Source organism: Hydra viridissima, unplaced genomic scaffold (assembly GCF_058129835.1).
Source record: "Hydra viridissima isolate aposymbiotic clone 2 unplaced genomic scaffold, HvirCarnegie_v1 scaffold_19, whole genome shotgun sequence".
Taxonomy (NCBI): Eukaryota; Metazoa; Cnidaria; class Hydrozoa; order Anthoathecata; family Hydridae; genus Hydra; species Hydra viridissima.
The window spans coordinates 325,672-346,980 of record NW_028324318.1 but is presented as its reverse complement, the minus strand read 5'-3'; the positions used below and the strand labels follow the sequence as shown (position 1 = coordinate 346,980).

General features: G+C 30.6%; 4 protein-coding genes and 1 pseudogene across 7 annotated transcripts in view; 3 read left to right on the top strand and 2 right to left on the bottom strand.

Annotated features, from left to right (window-relative positions):
* Positions 1-21,309, bottom strand: part of LOC149876508 (uncharacterized) — a 96,857-nt gene that overhangs the window by 69,727 nt on the left and 5,821 nt on the right. The gene's annotated exons all lie outside the window — the stretch shown is intronic.
* LOC145191556 (uncharacterized) lies at positions 778-3,703 on the top strand. The gene is made up of 2 exons (XM_080068675.2): positions 778-3,564; positions 3,680-3,703. Exons 1-2 carry the CDS (start codon positions 778-780, stop codon positions 3,701-3,703), a joined length of 2,811 nt encoding a protein of 936 aa, XP_079924801.2.
* LOC145184952 (uncharacterized) lies at positions 3,733-4,707 on the top strand. The gene has a single exon (XM_080060731.2). The coding sequence runs from the start codon at positions 3,862-3,864 to the stop codon at positions 4,705-4,707; it is 846 nt and encodes a 281-aa protein (XP_079916857.2). The 5' UTR covers positions 3,733-3,861.
* Positions 9,009-21,093, bottom strand: LOC145183184 (uncharacterized). Of its 4 annotated transcripts, none has more exons than XM_090075173.1 (13): positions 20,655-21,093; positions 19,435-19,510; positions 17,883-18,561; positions 17,610-17,738; positions 14,478-14,575; positions 12,846-12,975; positions 12,527-12,617; positions 12,275-12,344; positions 11,552-11,608; positions 11,399-11,458; positions 11,233-11,304; positions 11,068-11,139; positions 9,009-10,982 (listed from the first exon to the last, which is right to left on the bottom strand). In XM_090075173.1, the coding sequence occupies exons 8-13, from the start codon at positions 12,276-12,278 to the stop codon at positions 10,606-10,608; spliced, it is 642 nt and encodes a 213-aa protein (XP_089931299.1). In that variant the 5' UTR covers positions 12,279-12,344; positions 12,527-12,617; positions 12,846-12,975; positions 14,478-14,575; positions 17,610-17,738; positions 17,883-18,561; positions 19,435-19,510; positions 20,655-21,093; the 3' UTR covers positions 9,009-10,605. The 4 variants fall into 4 exon arrangements, with proteins under 4 accessions (XP_089931299.1, XP_089931298.1, XP_089931297.1 ...); XM_090075172.1 differs by lacking the exon at positions 20,655-21,093 and adding an exon at positions 20,505-20,551; XM_090075171.1 differs by lacking the exon at positions 20,655-21,093 and adding an exon at positions 20,505-20,551 and having other exon boundaries at positions 17,610-18,561.
* On the top strand, positions 20,627-20,745 carry LOC149876510 (5S ribosomal RNA; annotated as a pseudogene).

Sequence of the window (21,309 nt, the reverse complement as noted above, 5' to 3'; positions counted from 1 at the left end):
ATCAGCAAATTCAATTACTTACTGGAACTCGTCGAAGGAAAGCCCAGAGAGGACATACTTGGTTTACCACATTCGTTGGAGGGATACGATGAAGCTAAACGCATACTACAAGAAACTTACGGAAAAGATATTTGGGTTCACAAAGCATTGATTAAAGATTTGGAAGGATTGACGGCTATACACAGCACGCACAAAATCAAAGAAGTTCACGACTTTTACAACAAGCTTGCGAGAACTGTACGAACATTGAAAACTATGCAGAAACTTCAAACGGCTCAATCATTCGTGTATTCATTGATGGATAAACTTGGACCAGTTCGTGAAATACTCACACAAAACGATGATGGATGGGAAGAATGGGGACTGGAGCAACTTGTCGAAAAGTTGCAAAAGTACATTGAAAGGAATCCGTTGAACTCAGCTTTTAACCCAAGCGACGAACAAACAAAGGGCGATAAAAAGAACACAAACGTGCAGTCAAGGTCCTATGAACATCGAAGCACTACATTCAAACAGTACAATGGCGGTCTTTATGACAAAAAAATCATGGCAACTAGTGGTAAGCATGGATGTATCTACTGTGGGTTACAAAATCACAAAAGCGAGGATTGTACAAAAGTGCTAACTGTTGCAAGACGCAGGTAGATTTTAACAAGCAAAAGATTATGTTATAACTGCGTTGATTACGGACACTCGGCGGCAAATTGTAAATCAAGAGGATGCAGAAAGTGCAACAAAAAACATCACACGTCCATTTGTCAAGATGGGAACGCAACGATGGATGGTAAAATGGAAAATAAAAAAGAAACCATGGGAGTGGTGCTAAATGCAAGTACAACTATTCACCCGACAGTGATTGCAAAAGTAAATGGTGAAAAAGCAAGGATAATGTTGGATACGGGTGCTGGAAGTTCCTATATATGTACAAACTTGATTACGAAACTAAAGCTGAAACCTACACGAAAGGAATATAAAAGTATTGAACAGCTCTATGGAACGGTGGACAAGCGTGTGGAAATCTATAACGTTACGATAGAATCAACAACGATACCGGAATTTCGAATTAAGGTTGAATGCACCAACTCAGAAAAAGAAACACTCACCTTTTTACCCAATCCGATGATTAAGGATGTTAAGAAGCATTTTGCAAGACTAAGGAGACTGAAATTTAGCGATGATGAAGGGAGTGACGAACTTCAACCTGTTCACATTATACTCGGTGCTGCTGATTATCAACGTATAAAAAACACGGAACCGGTAGTTCTCGGAAAAAATCCGGATAAAGATCCAGGAGGAGAATTAACTATGTTGGGATGGACTCTTTCTAAGAGACGAACACAATTGAGTTCTGGTATTGAGAAAAGTTTCTTATTGAACACTGGTCGTGATGAGTTTGAGCAAATGTGTAGTTTAGAAGTACTTGGATTATCAGACACAAACAGTGAGTCAATGTTCCACCAAGACTTCAGCGAAAAACTGCATCAAACCGACGAAGGTTACTATGAAACCAGAATGCCGTGGAAAAAGGGTATTGTTCAACTGCCAAACAACACAAATCTGGCTCTAAAAAGATTGGGCAGTGTAACAACTCGATTGAAAAAACTTAAAAAACTAGAACAGTATAATGATATAATGATGGAACAAATCAATGAGGGAATATTGGAAATGGCACCAGAAAAACCTACGGGAGAAATTATTCACTACGTTCCTCATCAAGCAGTAATCAAAGAAAATGCTGAGTCAACGAAAATGAGAATAGTTTATGACTGTTCAGCTAGGAAAGACGCTCAATCACCTTCATTAAATGACTGTCTAGAAGTGGGACCATCGCTGCAACCTTTGATATTTGACATACTCATACGAAATCGGATGAATAAACTCTGCGTGTTAGCTGACGTGAAGAAGGCGTTTCTACAAATTAGAATACACGAAATGGATAGAGACGCACAACGCTTAATTTGGTATAAGGACTTAAAGAAAATGGAATTAACGGAGTTACGATTTACAAGGGTAATTTTTGGTTCAAGTTCAAGTCCTTACATTCTTGGCGCCACGATTAAAAAGCATATATCAAAATACAAGGACATTTATCCAAAAACGGTGCTTGCTTTGGAAGAAGATACTTATGTCGATGATATACAGGCAGGTGGAGAAACAGAAGAAGAACTTATCAGGTTTAAAAATGAATCAACGCAAATCTTAATGGAAGCTGGGTTCCAGCTGCACAAATGGCATAGCAACGTCAGCAATCTGGAAAGCGACGCTGAGGCTAAATCAACAAAAATACTTGGGATTCCTTGGAACAAAGAATCGGATCAACTATCGGTTGACTATACGGCATGCATCACTATCGGAAATAAAGGAGCAATAACAAAAAAGAAAATGCTATCAGCTCTCAACAGTGTCTTTGACATATTGGGATTTAGTGCACCTGTATTAATCACTGGAAAATTACTATACAGTCGAATATGCTTGTTAAAACTCGGTTGGGATCAACAAATTCCAAATGAACTTTCAGAAGAATGGAAAACCTGGATCAAGGCAATAAACATCAAGACAACTATTTCAATTCCGCGGAGTGTCGTGTCTGGAAGAATCATTGAAATGGAGCTCCATGGATTTTCAGACGAAAGTAAATCAGCAGTATGTGCATGCGTCTACGTTGCAGTGAGTCATCAATATTCAAAAACAAGCAACTTACTTGTAGCAAAAGCACGGATTGCACCGCGGGATCTTAGTATTCCAAGACTTGAGCTGGTAGCAGCGCATACCTTGAGCAAGTTAATGAATCATGTTAGGAAGACATTAACCAAGTATAATGTCATTGAAGTATATCATTGGGTTGACAGTACTGCGGTACTTTACTGGTTAAAAGAAAGGGGCAGTTGGTCACAGTTTGTCAGGAACCGAGTTCAGCAGATCTTATTGAATGGAGAAGTAAAATGGCTATATGTCCCAACAAAAGAAAACCCAAGTGATCTTGGAACAAGAGGAGTGAGTCCTGAGAAATTATCAAGCTTGTGGCTAAATGGACCTATATGGTTGAAACACAAGGAAAATTGGCCAATCCAACCAGAAATAATCGAAGCGCCGAATGCATCATGTGAAACTATTAGTGTGAAAGAGAACGTCGGTATGGCAACTGAAGAAATAAAGGGACATAATATATTTAAAGAAATATTGAGTAAACACAAGTATTGGAAGATCATAAGAATATCATCCTTTATAAAAAGGTTTATATACAATTGTCGAAATGAAGTAAAAATAACAGGACCGCTAAAAGCTGAGGAGATGATGGAAGCGGAGTTAATGAACATTAAGTTACTACAAGAAGCTGTTGCAATAAAGTCCGATGTGGAACTTAAACAGGATGAGAAACAGCTTTGGAGATGTCACGGAAAAGTCTCTTGGTATAATCCGATATTTGTACCAAAAGGATTCCAACTAACTCTAAGAATTATTGAGCATCATCACGCAAAAACGCTACGCAGGGGAGTAGGAGATAAAATGAATAGCATAAGAGAAAGATTTTGGATACCGAATTTGAGAGTTGCCGTAAAAAAGGTCATTCGTGAATGTAATCTATGTAAGAGATATAGAGTGAAGCCGCTTTTACCGCCAACGAGAGCAATGTTGCCACGCTTTAGAACTGAAGATATCGAACCGTTTACGGTTACAGGTGTTGATTTTGCTGGTCCGCTAAAATACAAAACGCCACAAAAGTTGGTCGAAAAATGTTATGTTGCACTCTTTACATGCGCATGTACAAGAGCTGTCTACCTTAGACTTTGTCATGATCTATCGGCAGGAGAATTTCAGAGAATTTTAAAGGAGTTTGTTGCGAGAAAAGGACCACCACAAATGATGATTAGTGATAACGCAAGGACATTTGTGGCAACAGGGAAGTGGTTACTAACACTTAAGAAGGATGAAAATCTTGCAAACTATCTTGCTATTACAGCCATAAAATGGAGGTTCAATTTATCAAGAGCGCCGTGGTGGGGAGGTTTGTTTGAAAGATTAATTGGAATAATGAAGAAAAGTTTGTCAAAAACAATCGGTAAGGGCATCCTGAGCTTCTTTGAATTGGAAGAAGTATTGTTGGATGTGGAATGTGCTATGAACAATAGGCCACTATGTTACCAAGGTGACCAATTCGATAATCAAGTATTGACGCCAAATGTATTAATGAGGGGGAGACCTGCAATCTTGCTTGAAGAAGATATTGATTTAATAACAAGGGGCGATTGTGCACTCCGGAGAGTCAAGTTTGTGAAAACTTGTAAGAATCACTTAAGGAAAAGATGGATGAACGAGTACGTGCACGCAATGGAAGAACGACAACAAGCAAAGGAAAAGAGAGGTAATGCAAAACTCCCAGGTGTCGGAAGCATGGTTCTCATTAAAGACGATGTGAAGGACAAGGCACTTCTCAACATCGGTCGAATTGAAAACAACATTAAAGGGAAGGATGGAGTTATTCGTGGCTTTAAAATACGACTGGGAAATGGTTATGTAATTGAACGACCAATTCAGTTAGTGTGTGACTTGGAAATGAGTTTTGGGGCAGAAAGCGAAATCGAATTGGACGAGAATTTGGAAACCAGAGCCGAAGAGGATACCTTGAAAAGAGAAACGAGACTGGCGAAATTGGATGCAAGACAAAAGATCAATTACATCATGGAAGACGAGATGGAAGATAGCTGATTACAGCCGAAGTCTCAGCTTTAATCGGGGGAGGGTGTCGTGAATAAAGTCTTCAAGACGTAATTGAAGGTGTGTGAAGGCGTGTTTGAAGGTGTGTTTGTGTGAAGGCGTGTTTGAAGGTGTTAATATTTTTAGGTGTTAAGGTATTTAATTGTTAATGCATAAAATGTGTGAAAATGACGCGATTGTAAAAGTATATAAAAAGAGTGTGTATTTTGTAAAATATTTGATTCGCAGTCAGATGTAAAATATATATTCAAGTTCAAAAAGTGACTCTTTAGTGTCTCAGGGAAAATCTAAATAATTCCCCACAAAGATAATTTTATTTAAGTATTCTTTCTAAAATTATGTTTTGCGTTTGTTAAAAAGTTTAATTTTATCAAGAAGTGTGATGGTTTTTTTATTGTGGTCGCAACAACTTTATTTTCGCCAAAGACTATTTTTTTTGTCTGGAAAATGAAGCAATAAAGTCCATTTTTGCAAATGAAAACTTTATAATATCAGTTTTTTTCGACAGATCCTACATTTATATACCTTTGAGCAAAAAAATGCTTGGGGTCTGGTGTTTATGGTAAAAAAAGGTGATTTTTGAAAAATATGGGATGCCCTACTCACCATGTGTTATGTTTGAAACGCAAGAATACATTTTTCATCAACGACCCGATTTAAACAATATTTGAGAAAGAAATAAAAGTAACTGAAGGCAAATGATTAAGAAATTAAAAGTAATGAAGTAGGTGTCACTTAACCTAAACGCAAAAGCTTAAAATATTAAGGTAAAATAGTCTAGGGAGAATGTTTTCAAAGAAAATCGTAAAGGTGTCTTTTGAAAATAATTGAAAAACTAAAACACTTTACTTGATGCTCTTCCAAAAAGTTTACCATAATGATAAATGTTTTTACCATCATTTTACCAGCTTATTCAGTTATCTTAGGTTCAAACCTAAGATAACTGAATAAGCTTTGATATAAGGAGTGGTTACGACAAATGACAAATCAGAAGAAAGTCTTTTATCAAATGTTTGATAAAAGACTTTCTTCTGATTTGTCATTTGTCGAAATCAGAAGGAAGTCTTTTATCAAATGCGAACCAAATGCACAAAGTGTCTTGTTAACATGAAATAAAATCAAAAGAGAAACTTTAGTGAAAAAAGCAAACTTAAAAAAAAAAAAAGTTTACTTTATTGATAAAATTGAAATTTTTAGGAATCTACAGGAATCAAAAGCATGATCTCTTTCATTACAAATCTTAATAAAACAATTCTAAATTAGAAAAACTTGCTTGAACCAAAATATTTAAAAACAAAAAATTCAGAAATGAAAAACCAAGAAAAGTAATTCATCTTTAATTAGAATGTTCTTATTAAATTTTGTTGAAAACTGCTTGATGACGTCATTTTTTCTGATTTAATTTGAAAAAAGTTAAGCAAAAAAAGGATTGGAATTACCGAAAAACGGTTCCTTCGGTAAATTTCGGTTCCTAATTTGATAAGGAACCGATAACTTCGGTTCTTTTCGATTCCTTATTTTAGGCAAGATTCGAAATTTCGGTAAATTTCGATTCCGATTCTGATAAAGAACCGAAACCTTCGATTCCTTTCGATTCCCCGAAAAATACCGAAGAACCGAAAAACCGTTTTTCGGGAACTTCAGACCTTAATTAAAAAATATACTCATAAACAAAGAAGTTACTCCTGCACAAGTAGATTTTCACATGATTTTGCTGAATCAGGTCAGCATACTTGCCGCATGGGAAAATGGTGATGTTTTCAAAATCGCAATCTCCCTTTTTGTAACTTACAAACAATTAACTGTTCGAATTACAATTCGAAAAAACTAAATTAAAAAATATCTAAATTTTGAATTTTCATTTCTTAACATAAACACTTTACGAAAACTGTTTGCCCTGTGAGTTATGGTTATTGCTTCAAATTCAAAATTGTTGCTGATTTTATGCAACTTCAAAAGAGCTGTTCCCAATAGAAATCCATTTTCTAACTCTTTATTTATTGTTAACTGAATATTTATTACATTTATTTAGGAGGCTTGCAACTCCTGTAATTTAGATTTCAATATATATAGCCTTTTTCCAGGAAAACTTTCTGGTTAAACATTAACCTGGACTTGAAAATAACTTTCCTTTGTTTCTTTGATCCGTTCTCTAGAAACAAAGAAGAAGAGGAGAAGAAATCAAATCGGAGCTTCATGATAAATCAATAAAACTGCTTTTACAAAGATCGCAGCTAACCTTAATATGAACATATTTGAATATATATTTCAATTACATTTTATTTTTAACATTTAAAGGAATTTTTTATAAAGCATTTGAAATAAAGATTTTGAAATAAAGATTTTGAAAAGATTAACAAATGTTAAGGTTTAAAAATGCGGAAAAGTTAAGATCCAGTTTTTGTTTTTTTTTTTAATTTAAAGTCCTAAATTGTAATTCAAAGGAGGAAAAAATGTTTTTATTATCATGAATGATTTAAGTATTTTAATTACATGACTTGGTCAGAGGACCTGAACATGACCAGCCAAAAAGTGCACGGGATAATCTCCATGATTCCTACTTTTGTGACGCTGTGGAGTCATTCACCGCGCGCTGCAATAAGATGCCTTATTTTTAATTAGTAATTAACTGCTTATTTTTCTTTTCTTTCTTTTATGTTTTTTAAGTCTGTGAATTTGTTCAAATTCACTTTTTCATAAAAACGATTTTTAATCTGTTAGTTAAAAAACTAATTTTGGCGCACTACAATTTTTAGTGTTAGCACTTTTTTTTTTTTACAAACTCTTAAGAAAAATGAAGTATAGCTTGCAAATATCAATTTTATCACGTGAATTAACAATAATTGTTCAGCAAGAAGCAGAAATTAATATTGAAATATTATTATTGAATTAAGTAGAAATTTTTTCTGAAGTGAAATTTAAACTACATACCCATTGATGTAAATAAAATTCAAATCCAATTGTTAGACTTTTAGCCATTATACTGAGGGTGGGGTCTGGATTATTGGCCATGACAAATCCTTTTGATACATTGGGATCCCACCAGATAGGTCTTTTCCAATTAACAGATGAATGTCAATGCTTAAATATGCATTAGTGCAAAGGGCTTAATTTCAACCATAAGAAAGACAAAATTAAGCGCGAACTAGAAAATGGGCGAAAAGCTACAAACGTGCCTCACTTTTAAACTAAAATTTTGTTAGAGAGGACCGGGGATAGTTATAGTACTAATATAAGGTTTGTAAAACGCTCCCATGTGTCATTAAAATAAATAAAAAATATCATCTTTTACGTGTTTTAAGATTTTCAGCAAAAAGAACTGTTAGGTGTAAGAGATAAACATGAAGCGCTTGTTTTCGTTAGGGTTTTTTGCGTACAAATATGTTAGCAACTATTTTTAAAGGCTTCAATATATTTATTTATTTTAAAAAAAAAATAAATAAAAATGCTTAAATAAAATTATCTTAATAAAAGGTTTTGACTTACCTTTATATTTATATTTTTTTCGTATTTCGATTTTTTTTGTAATTATTTATTTTAACCCACAAATATATTGCCAAAGTAAAAGAGATATTTTTACAATGAGTGTGAAACAGTATGAAAACACAAATGGTTTAAAAATAATACAAAAGGTAAGCATGTTTGATGTAATTTGTGATATAGAATTTTTTAAAATAAATATATTTTAGCATTATCTGAATATTTTAGATAATGTTTTAATAATATTACATTACTTTAATAATATTATTATTAATGTTTTCTTATAAAAAATTTATCATTAATATATTAATAATATTGATAAATAATATAATGATAATATTTTAAAAAGTTATTTCGAAAAATCGAGTTGCCCTATTCCTCCTAGAATAAAGTCTAAATACTCCAATGAACTAACAAATGTTAAAATTGTTTTATGAGTGGAGTATTTACACAAACTTGTATGAAAGTTCAAAACAATAACCAATTAACAAATGCTTATTTCGCACTAATTTACTTAAACTAATATTGAATTTCTATTTAAATGCTCAATTAGTAAGTAACGTCCACATGGTAGTGGTTGAATCTAGTCTTTTAAAGCACCACATTTTGTTGGTATTATGAATCATTTACTTTTACTTACCACAAACTGTATTTTGTTAATTTTCTTTAATCTCAACCTAACAATTATCATACTAAATTGCATAATTTACTGGTTTCAAACTAAAGAATAACAGATAAATGACAGATTTAACAAAATTATGTGAAAGCTAGAAAAAACCACTTAAAATAAAATTCAAAAATGAAAACAAATATGTATCACTTTCTTTATTGCATAAAATATATAATTTGAAAATACCTAGTCTTCAGGTAGAACAATTTTTACAGTTTCATATAATAATAACAACAAGTATAAACAAAATAAATTATAGTAAAACATAATAAAATAATTGTAAAGTACTTATTCAGTCTTTATTAAGCCATATTCAGTCTTTATCAAGTCTTATTCATAATCAGAAGTTATGAAAGCATTACCAATGCCCATCTCATCAACCAAATCTTCTGAAGTGACAGACACTGGAAGATTTATCCAAAAATGTTTCCTGTTTTCTGGGATTACTGGAACAAGTTTGTCAACGATTCCTTTTTTTTTATTGAGGTTAATTCCTCTATGTTGAGTAATTTTTTTAAGGGGCATATGTTTTAATGTTTTTTAAAAATTTTTTTTGTAAGAAGTCCAAAGTCTTTGGCTCTCCATTAAAATCTGTCCAGTATTCCATACAAGTTGATCCTCTTGAAAATTTAGCCATAACAACACTGTTCATTTTAAATCCACACAATGTCTCTGTTTTTACATTGGTAGTCCTTTTTTTATTTTGCCACTCATAAAAATCTTTCAATTCTAAAATATTTAAATTTTTTCGGCTTTGGGAAATACAACTCTTAAGGTCTTCAAAGTCATATATATGCCTAATTTTAAAAATTTTTTTTTCAATATTTCCATGGACCCCATCAGCAGTCATATGGGTATGACCCTTAGTTAGGTATTTCATTGTTACTGATATTGTATTTTGAAATAAGGAATTTGTTGAATTTAAGTTACATACCAATGCCGTGTATAAGGTCCAATTTTTGTTCTGGCCAGTGCAATTATCAGCCCAGAAAATAAAATCTTGTACATTTCTTTGGTTACTTATTAAAGTCAATATTGAGTCTGTAACATTTTCAGCTTTACGCCCAGCAATGGCTTCATGCCAAAGTACACAGTGGCATAAGGCATTTGGTTTTAATTGAGCAAATGTTTCATTAAATACCACTAGTCTACTGGTGAAAAAATTAGATTTAGTATCTGGCATATTAGGAATTAATATAGCTTTTTGTAAGTCCATTGAGTAGATACAAGTTGACTCGATACTCAGTTTAGAATCTTCCTTATATTTTGACGTTGCTGCTACAGCTTTGGCTTTATGGTTTTCTAAAAGTGTAATATTATCTCTAATTTTATTCTCATCAGTAGAATTTTCAATTATATTTTGATAGGTATAGCAATCTTCACATTTATCAATTGTGGGATTTCTTAAAGATATATTTAAATCCTTTATGATTTTTCTATAAAACTCTTGAGAGCAATAGTTTTTATGTTGAGAGCGAAAATCATCATACATGGCTTTTACTGTTAGTCCAAAAGGCAAGTACATTATATTTGGTGCATTAAGTCGCCGATAATGACTTACAGATGTTTTGTACAGCCGTATATGATCAGCTACAATATATTTGGGTAAACATTTTTTAATATTTTGCTGTCCTCTATTTTCAGTAACAGATGACATTAAAAAATTACTATTCATCCTTTTAACTAGTTCTGTTAAAACAGAATCATTTGTATAGCCAAGAACGTTTAGAAGAGTGGTCTTACATACCTGTACTTCTTTTTTTTTTGGAGTCTGGAAGTTTGTAAATCCTGGATTGTGACTTTTTAAAACTATGAACAGAACCCTCAGCTGTTGTTTGACGTTTTACAGATGTAATTATTACACATTTTGCTAAAAATTGTCTCCTCTGGACATATGTTGTTAGAGACCAATAAGTTTTCCATAAAAACTTTTGATGATCAGTGGATAGATTGTCTCTACAATTATTTCTACACTCTACAGGGCATGTAAGAGAACGGTTTGGATGTTTTGTCTTGGCATTAACATTTTTTAATTCCCTTTTTTCTTCTAATACTGCTTTCTTATCTGCCTGACTAAACTTCTTCTTTTTCCTTGCAGTTTCAATAAGTTGATTATCTGGAATATGTTAAATATTTGTATACATGTAAATATGATGTAGTAACAACTGCATTGTTGTAGGTATATATAAATTATTTAGTACCTTGATGTTCAGTAATTGGGGTTAAATCAGGATCAAAGTTACTTCCATTCAAATCCTCTTCAACTTCTTCAACTAAAAAATATAAATACTGGTATACAACTTTATGTGACATTTAAATATGATGTATTAACAAATGCATTGTTGTGTATATAAATTATTTAGTACCATAATGCTCAGTAATTGGAATATAATCAGGATCTAAGTCATTTTCATCCAAATCCTCTTCAACTTCTTCAACTAAAAAAAATAAATATTAGTATACAAAATGATGTGACATGTAAATATCTTATATTAATAAATAAATTTATAGTGTATATAAATTATTCAGTACCTTGATTTTCAGTAATTGGAACAAAGTCGCTGTCATTAAAAACATTTACAACTTCTTCAACTAAAAAATATAATAAACACTAATATAAAATATAACATGATGTGTTAATATGTTGTGCAACTAACTAAATACTGTGTATAAAACATTTAGTACCTTCATTAACAGTAATAGGAATAAAATCAGGATCTAAATCATCTTCAACGTTGTCGACTAAAAATAGAATTACATGTTAATGTAAAAACATAATATAATAATAAGTAATTACTTAAGAGAACTTACTTATGCGTCTTGGTAATGGATAATTGTGATCCCAGTCCATAATTCTTTTTTCGATTAGTTATTAAATAACTTAAATTAAGTCTTAAAACTTAAATCTTAAATTTTTCCATTAAATTTTAATGTAAAAATTTAAGAATTAAAAAAAAGTCGTTGCTAGTAGTTAGTTACTGTGTTTTGAGTTTGAATTTCACTACGCTTGAAATATATTTTTGGCAGATTACAATCATAACAAATTCAAAACACATTATCTACAACTTCGTGTAGATACTGGGTTTTGTTATTGTTTTTTTTATTTATCAGAATAAAATGTTGTAGTTACTGTGTGGTAACTCTTGATATAATTGCCTGTTTCCAAAGAGGATATTACATAAAAATTCTGCATGAGTTGGTATCAAAGAGTATATAAAAAAGTAAATTTTGATAAAAATGTTGGTTACTGTGTTTTACGTTGTACAGCTGAATTGTAATGACCTATAAATGAATACTCATCCCAGCCTATATCAAAGTAATAATATTATATTAAAGTAAATATACCATACAGAATTATGGTATAAGAAGTGTAACAAAATAATAGTAATGATAAAAGTTCAAATCTACTCATAAGAACAGCAATACCAAACTTGTGTGAGCTTTAACAACAAACCAATCTTTGACATAATTGCATGACCTACAAGTGACCATTAAAGAAAGAATTGTGTTCAAATGATACCTTAAAAAAAGTAGTATCGCTTTTAAATAATGTCCTACATAAAAGTTTTGCTTATTTTTCAAAAAAAAGTTTAAAATTTCAAACCTAAGAGTCATGTTAAGTTGCACTGATTCTAGATGTAAAAACTATTTTTAAAATACCTTTTTACTGCTGCCCTTCAAGGATTGGATTTATAAGAGATGCAATTGAGTTAACAATGATCAGTTTCAACTGGATATAGAAAGAATCATACTAAAAAAAAAGATGGTAATACAATTATTTTGAATAGAAGGTAGATAAATCTAAGCTTCCTGTTTTGAAGTCATCAATAAAAGTACTACTTTGATTTCTACACTGTTCAGAATTTTATTTAAGTTATTGGAAAATCAAAGCATTTTAGACAAAAATTGTCATACACTTAAACCAGCAGTACTAAACCTGTTGCCTGCAGGCCTCATATGACCTACCAAGCTTACTTACGTAGACCAGGAGATATTTGTCAACAGGAAAGTGCTTTTTAGTAATTTAGGCAGTTGTTGGTAAAATCCAACATTCACCAGCTTCTTCACGTGTCCATATTGCAACTCCATTTGAAGTGGAACTGTTTTTTCTAAATTTAAAAATAATCATTTTTTTATCATTTTACATCATTTTCAGTTGTTTAAGTAACAAGCTTTTGACTTCATTTGACAGCACTGGTATTCCAACATCCCCCAAAACTTAATGAAATAAGTAAACCTTAAATTTGAGGTTTATATATTTCATTAAGCCAACCAAATATCATAAGTTCTTGATTGGATTTAGATCAAGACTTTGGGTGGGCATTCTAAAACATTAACTTTTTATTTATTATTATAATTATAATTTATTATAATTACTTTCCTCAAACCAAGATTTAACAGATCTTGTAGCATACTTTGGGCCTTTGTTGTGCATTAAAATCCAAGTAACAGGTAGGTTATCATTAGCATACATTTTTTGTTTTATTAAATTTTGCAATATATCTTTGTATTTGTATTGATCCAAATTTCCATCAATTTTGACCAATAGTATGCCAGGAAATAGCTCCCCAAACCTTAATACTATCCCCACTGTACTTCATTATCTTCAGAGTACATAATGGGTTGTTTTCTTGCTTCATAGGATGCCAAATGTATACTTTCCCATCATACTGGAAGCAATTAAATTTGCTTATATAGCCTCAAAGGCTGGCTTCTCATAAACAATCATGAATGTTTGGGGCTGACATAACTATGTGATACTGTTTTTCAATTTTGGTTTTCATCTCATGAGAAATTAAAAAAGGATCTTTTTAAGGCATCATAATAATTTGGTCATCCGTATTGGTTGAAGTTTTTCTTAGTGGTGGCTGTCAAATTTTATCATCACTGGATTGCATTTTTAATATGTTTATGACAGTTTTGAACCAATTTTCTAGAACACCCTAGTTGATGCAAAACTCTAGAAATATTAACTTCATTTGTTAATATGTTTAAAACCATTTTTTTCTTTTCAACAGAGCAATGCTTCTTTTGCCCCATGTTCAATTACAAGAAAAGTAAATGTTCATTACAAATAATATTTACAATGCCTTGTTCTTCTGATTCCCACTTCAGAATTTTATTGAAAAACCCTAATTTTTAATAAAGAGATTTTCCTTTAGCATGTGATATTTCATTGAGCACTTTTATACAACAATATTTAACAACAATGGTTTTTGTTATATGTACATCCAAATAATAATGCAAGTTCCAACTTGTAAGTTGTCATAAGAAATGCCATTAAAATCAAATACATAGAAACACTGTTTACTAAATGTAATTAAAAGAATCTTTTTTGTGGGATGTGCTATTTCTATGAGCATCTCTTTTTATAAATAAATACACAAAATGCAACCAAAGTATCCTAATTATCTCTGTTAAATAATATTTACAAAAAAAGTTTTAAAAGAAAAAAGTGTACAATTTATTATTCTGGAACTAAAAAGTTAATTGTAATTGAAAACATTTTGCTAGAAACTATAGAAATTCTGTGAAATAGTTTTGTAGAAGTAAAATATTGTACAGATAAGAAGTTACTCTATTTACACAGAAATAAAATTCAATTTCTTACCATTTAATGCTACACCCAACAAAATATCAAATATTTTTAGAGCATAAAGACAGTTTGCAATCCCTTCCTCATAGTTCAATCAATTTATTTTAGTAATCCTACAAAGAAATATTTCCAAGTTCAATTGAAATTTATCAACAACTGACATAAAATTTACTATATTGTAAAACTCATTCAAATAAATGACATTAGCAAAATTCATCCAGTCAGATGATGCTTGTTCAACCATAATCTCGCTAAATTTTTCATCTTTATCTAAATTCAAGGAAAGAAAAAGATTTACATAATAAATATTTTTGGTGTCTAAAAAAACTATTGAGGTAAAAATAATTGTTTTGGAATTGATAGTTTCCTCAGCACAAAGAGAGAATTTTTTGGTTTTCTAAACTTCTGATTTAGAAATTCAACTTATTCTGAAAATGCCTTCTAAAATTTTCACTTTTTTAAATCCTTTGAAATCCTAAAGCTTTGAGTTTGGTATTTAATTTAGTACCAATTCCTTTTTAGCCTTACTTGATGATCTCAAAAAATACACAAATAAATACTCAATACAAAATACTTAAACATACACAAAGGTTTCTAATAATTAGAAGGAGAATCAAAGCATTTACTTCTAAAAGAGATCTTTTTTTTTCATCACTGCTGTAAAGTTACCTGAAACAATGCAGGAACAAATTTTTCCACTTATTTTCAACTTTTTTCAAACTTTTTTTGCTGATTATGATTTTGCTGATTAATGAAGTAATAATTTTAATTTCTGTAACTTTTTTGCAGAATTCTGAAAAAAAGATCAAATTTAGTAGTACCTTTTACAACTTGAAAATGGTGGACTTTGATGCTGTGTGCAACTCATTTATTATTTCAAGAAACACAGAAAGTAAGTCAAACTTTGGGATTAGGTTTATTTCATTCAATATTATCAAAAGTTAAAAATTAGGAGCACTTTATCATTGAGATTGATTGACTGGATAATCTGATATAGAAATCTTTCATTCAAGTTAATTTGTTAATAGATCTACAAATATTAACACGCATGTAGAAACAAATCTAAAATGTCATCTCAGTATAGCTTTTATATTAAATGACAAACTCATAGGTAAATTTTTTTAAGTAATACACAGAATATATTTTATATAACATCCACCTATCATACCAATCTGTTTAGTAGCATAACATGACTTTTAGATTTTTGTACTCCTACCTTAAAATTGAACTCAAGTTGAATTGACAGCTATGAACCACTGTCACAAAAAATGAACTTGAAAACTACAGAAATACCACCTTTGCACACTGAGTCTATTAAGATAGACGCTGAGAAATACCAACATCTGAAAATTCTCTAGTTATATGAAAATTCTCTAGTTATATAAAATTAATCTCTAGTTATATGAAATCAAGGAAATTTTATGACTTTCCCCAATAGGTCTTAACAATTCTAAATAAAGGTGGAAATTTCATAGATTGTTGTTACACATCCTTTTTTGTATGATAAAAGTTTGTATCTTTTTCATAAAAACCAAACAACATGAATTATAGGGTATTTAGAAAAAGCTTTGGTAGCCCTCATTTTTTTTTTACTATTTGCCCATAAATAGCCAACTTTTTTGAAAGTAGAACCAGTGCATATGTAAAAAAATTATAACATGTTTTAATTAAAACGTTTTTTATTATTTGTCAATCTTTTGACAACACTTTCACTTTAAATGTTTCTAACTTTTTTTTTAGTAAACACTTCAAATGACTAACCATAAGTTATGTTATAAATTTACAGTTTGCCATGCTTATTTTGATAGCTGAGCTGATCAGGATATTTTCTCAATTTAGTGTGGACACCTCACATTAACTTTTGGAAAACAATTTTAATAAAATTTTGTGATGCCACACCCCAAATTCAGCAGTGTTATTGATGTTTACTGTATTAAGCCCTTCTTACACAGCTCATATTTCATACTTGCCTGAAATTTTTCAATTGGACAAAGTGGTGGCATGTGTGCTAAATTCATGTTATTTGGAAAAATATTGACACCATTTTGTTAATACAATTACACTTTTGTTAATTCGATTACACTTCTTGGTAATGGCAAGATCCATCATCAGGCCAGAGAATGGGTGGATGATCATGCTTTTGGATCATAGGCATAAGTCGCTTTGTTAAGCATTCTTTAACATAAACTTTGGAGATGAAAAAATGGCTGAGTTTTGAAACCACATGAACAGATGAGTTGCCAATTTACAATTTTCTTGATAAATTTTTTGGTTTAAATTGCTTTTAGCAAAAAATTAGGCTTTGTTCCTTTTGGGATTGCATAAAATTGCTGGCATCAAACAGATGAGTTTCAGTAGGTTTCATCATTCATTGTAATGCACTTTTGGATTCCTTTGGCCTTACCTGAACTGCGATTGGGAACTTCCAGAGAATTTCTGCTTCCTATATGACTTGTAGTCTTACCTCTTTTTGACTTCTTGGATTATCAACTTGGGAGCAATAATTTTTTTTTGAATATCCAAAACAGAGAACTCTAGATTTACATTTTTCCAACTTGACAAGTTTTAAACTTAGTAGACCACTCTCTAGATTTCTCAAACTTCTTTCCAATCTATTATCTTCACCCCAAATTTTGATGATAAGACTGACAGTATTCCTTTGAACTATACTGTTTTGCTTGCAAACTAATTGGAATACTAGAATTTTAAAGCCACTCATCCATTATGATTGTCTCACTTCTACTTCTGAATACATTTTCTTCGCATACAATCAACTTTTTCTAAAACTGCCTTTATATTTTTTGAAAGGGAGATATATTTGGTTTACAACAATAACAAAATTATCAAGTCAGAAAAGGAGTCAGACTTCAAATCTGAAGTCTGACTTGAACAAAATACAAGAAGCAAACTTGACCTAGAACTGTTCACAACTCACAAGATTTTACAAACTCAGCTATTAAACAAGTTTTAGAAGCTCATAAATATATTCATGTTATAGGTGATTCTGGCCATCCTTGCAAAAAATTTTTAATGTAACCTTTTTCTAACCCAAAAATTGAAAGTGAAATCTGATACAATTACAGTTAGAGAAATGCACTTATGTCAGTTGGATAGTGTTTTGATATGTTAAAAAAACAATTTCCTTGCCTCATTATTCCATTACAAGCAGAACTGCAAAACTGCAAAATTCCATAACAATATCCTGTTTTGTTCTTCCCAAGATTGCCCTTCTACAATGACCAATGATCTCATTGCAACTTTGTATTTCATTCTACACTAAAATAAAAAAAAGGCAATGAGGGAAATGGTGCTGAAATCCTCAAATAGAATAATTCTCATAAAACATCATCCCCAAAAAGTGTCAAAATAGGGTTCAATGACTTTGGTAAAAATATTGACAAAAAAATATACAGCAACAACCTGTCAGAGAGCCTGTCACATTTAATCACATCAGGGTATGTCATGATGCCTTTTTGCTCATGTAAAAAAATTCCCTTCTGAATTTTGCTTTTGGAAACTGAAAACTCATTTGCTTCTTTTCTGACAGACAAAGATTTTAAGGTTAATGTCAAAATTTGAAGTTGCTGTCATCTGTTAGAAATTTTGAAAGGGTTTTTTAAGAAATTTTTAAAGGGTTTTTAAAGGGTAGAAGTTTTTAAAGGGTTATCATTTCATGCAGTTAACAAGGTAGTCTAGTTCATCAACTTTGGTTGAAATCTCCTTTGGAACTTCAATCTTATCTAGTGCATTAAGATCAGATTCAGTGATATTCAGAACAGTTGCAAGTTTCCTAGTAACTGCTTCTTCAATTTAGTTTAAATTTCTCTTCCCAAATGAAGTTTCGTTAGAGGATTTCACTGGATAAACTTTTATAGGAGACTTTTCAAGTTCACACAAAGTACTGTTGAGCAATTATCTTGTTGACTCTAGCATAATTTTTTTCTCTTTATCATCTTCAATCTTCATCTTACCCACTTCTGATTCTTCACCTGATGCTAATCTATATTTGAATTGTGGACAAAGCTTTTCATCTGGTACTATAAACATGCCTTTACAGCATTGTTACTTTGCTGTATCCAAGTGATTTCATGAAGACTGCCTCTAAAATAAAATGAACCCATAATATCTGTAAAAAAAAAAAAAAAGCTTATATTTCACCTATTTTTTGCAGACAATAACAGCTAATAAGAAAACTGTAAGAAGCTGTTGATGAATTCATTTTGTCATTTTATACCATTTTTTTCAGAAATTTTCCAATTTTGAGATTTTTTTCGTACATGATAAAAGTTAATAAAAGAAAAACTTTTGAGACAAAAAAATCCAGAAAACAGTTTTAGAAAAACTATTCACATAAAAAAAAATCAGAAAAAAGTTTGGAGGCTTTGAAGTTGTCAGTTTTAAGGTTCAAGGTAATGAGGGGTGCCAACTGATATTTCTAAACAGCTGCACCTGGAAGTCTAAAACTGCAAATTTAGCCTATTTACCTAATGCAGATATAATGTAGAAATCAGCAAATCAGAAATGGCGTCACTCATGGTTTTATTTAAATTAGTTGAAATATATTACAAAATTAGTTGAACAAGTATTGAGACCAATATTTTATTAGACCTATATTTTCATATGAGTAACACAGAATTTAAAAAAACCAAGTTTTTCAGATGATCTAAATATAGGCAACATAAAAATTGCCTAAATGGTTGAAAAGTGCTAAAAACATACTTAAAAATCAAAACTTCTTAACAGTAAAACAAAATTATGCTTAAGTTGAACAAAAAAAGATCATTCTAAAGTGATTGTTCAAAAAAAATTAAAAACAACAGAATTAAAGGTCTTTCTTATTCAACACTTTTATTAACATGGTTACTCGCTATAGCGTATTTAAATTAAAAACAATATAAATACATAAAAATCAAAAATGTCAAAAACAAAATAAGAGAATTGTGAAAGAAATACATTTGGTAAGTCAACATACCTAACTAACTAGCCTTTGACCAACCAACTACAATTTAGTGGAAGTTCTCTTCATCATTACTTAAAAATAGACTCCGCTAAAATTAAAATATTAAACCAAATCATTTAAAACTTTTTCATGATATAATGGAACTTAAAACATCATAAAGGGAGAATGAAAATTTTAGATTAAAATATGGAATGATGCTGCTTAATAAGACAAATAGTAAAACATTAATTATCTATATTGCATACTTATGATGGAAAAATAATAGAAATTGAATACCAACTAATATAAATATATATATAAATATACATAAATATATATCTATAATAATATCTATATACATATATATATATATATATATATATATATATATATATATATATATATATATATATATATATATATATATATACATATATATATATATCCATATATATATATATATACATTTATATATATAAATATATATATATATATATATATATATATATATACATATATATATATATATATATATATCTATATATACATATATATATATATATATATATATATATATATATATATATATATATATATATATATATATATATATATATATATATATATAGGGAGAAGACAGATAAATAGTAGCAAAATCATTATCTAATTGAAAGAGAAGATTATAGTAATAATAGTGTTACCAAAAACAAACAAAAAAACAACTAACAGAGGAAACCTATTTAACTACACAAGAATAAAAAAAAAAAACACAAGAAAATTTAATATACAATAAAGCTGATGACAGGGACCAAAATGGTAATGAGTAAAACAAAAAATAGAAGGAAAGTGAGCCAAAAAAGATAATGAAACCGTGGAAAATATTAATAAAACTTAAACAAAATAATAAAGACTAACTAAGATTAAAAAGGCTAGGTATATTTGTTAAAGTATGAAAAAAAGATATATATAAAAAAAAGAAAACATATACACAAAATGACAAACAAAATCAATGAAACAACCGTAATAATAATCTATCTGAAATAAAAAAAAAAACAGATATATGTAACATACAAAAACGAAAATAAATAAATTATTATACATACATCCGCAAATATGAAAGTCAACAATCACAGACAATAAGAGGATCCAGCGACGGAAGAAAGATAATATATTTTTATAAAGCAAAATAAAAAATATATATATATTAAAAAACCTACACGTTATCCGCAATCAAAACACCATGGTAATAACACCCGTTCTCGTCCGATCACGGAAGTTAAGCACCGTCGGGCCAGGGTAGTACTTGGATGGGTGACCGCCTGGGAACTCCTGGTGCCGTAGGCTTTTGTTTTGCCCTAGCGAAAACAAAATAATAGCTTGAAGTGCGTGTGTGAGTGTGTGCCTTTTATTTCTGCAAATCCGTGTTTGAGACTATTGCTATTGGGTAAAAACGAACACGCATGCTAGTTGACCAACATTTTAAGTTCAATGTTTTGGGGTTGCTAAGGTGCTTCCCAAAAAAGAACAAACGTTAGGGTTGGGTCCACAAGGAAGCCAAAACAAGATAGTACTACACTAGTAGACAGCATAAAGACATACCTCTCCAATGAAGTGCATGCACATTCAAAGCAAATCAGAAGTTCCGAAGAAAAAGTGTAAAGCAAAACCATTCTCGGCAGCCATTTTTATTGAACATAAACTATAACCTAAGGGAGAATAAAGTAAGAGAGTTTGGTAAAAATGCGTCATAGGTCACGTGGATGTACCAAATTCCTCACTTTTGCGCGGATCCAGCGTAACATGAATAGAAAGTGTGCACGCACGTGACCTTATTGGCACCCATCCATTGGTATTCTATAAACACAAAGGAAACTTAATCTCCGTAAGAAGTTAGCTCCATAATGCTCT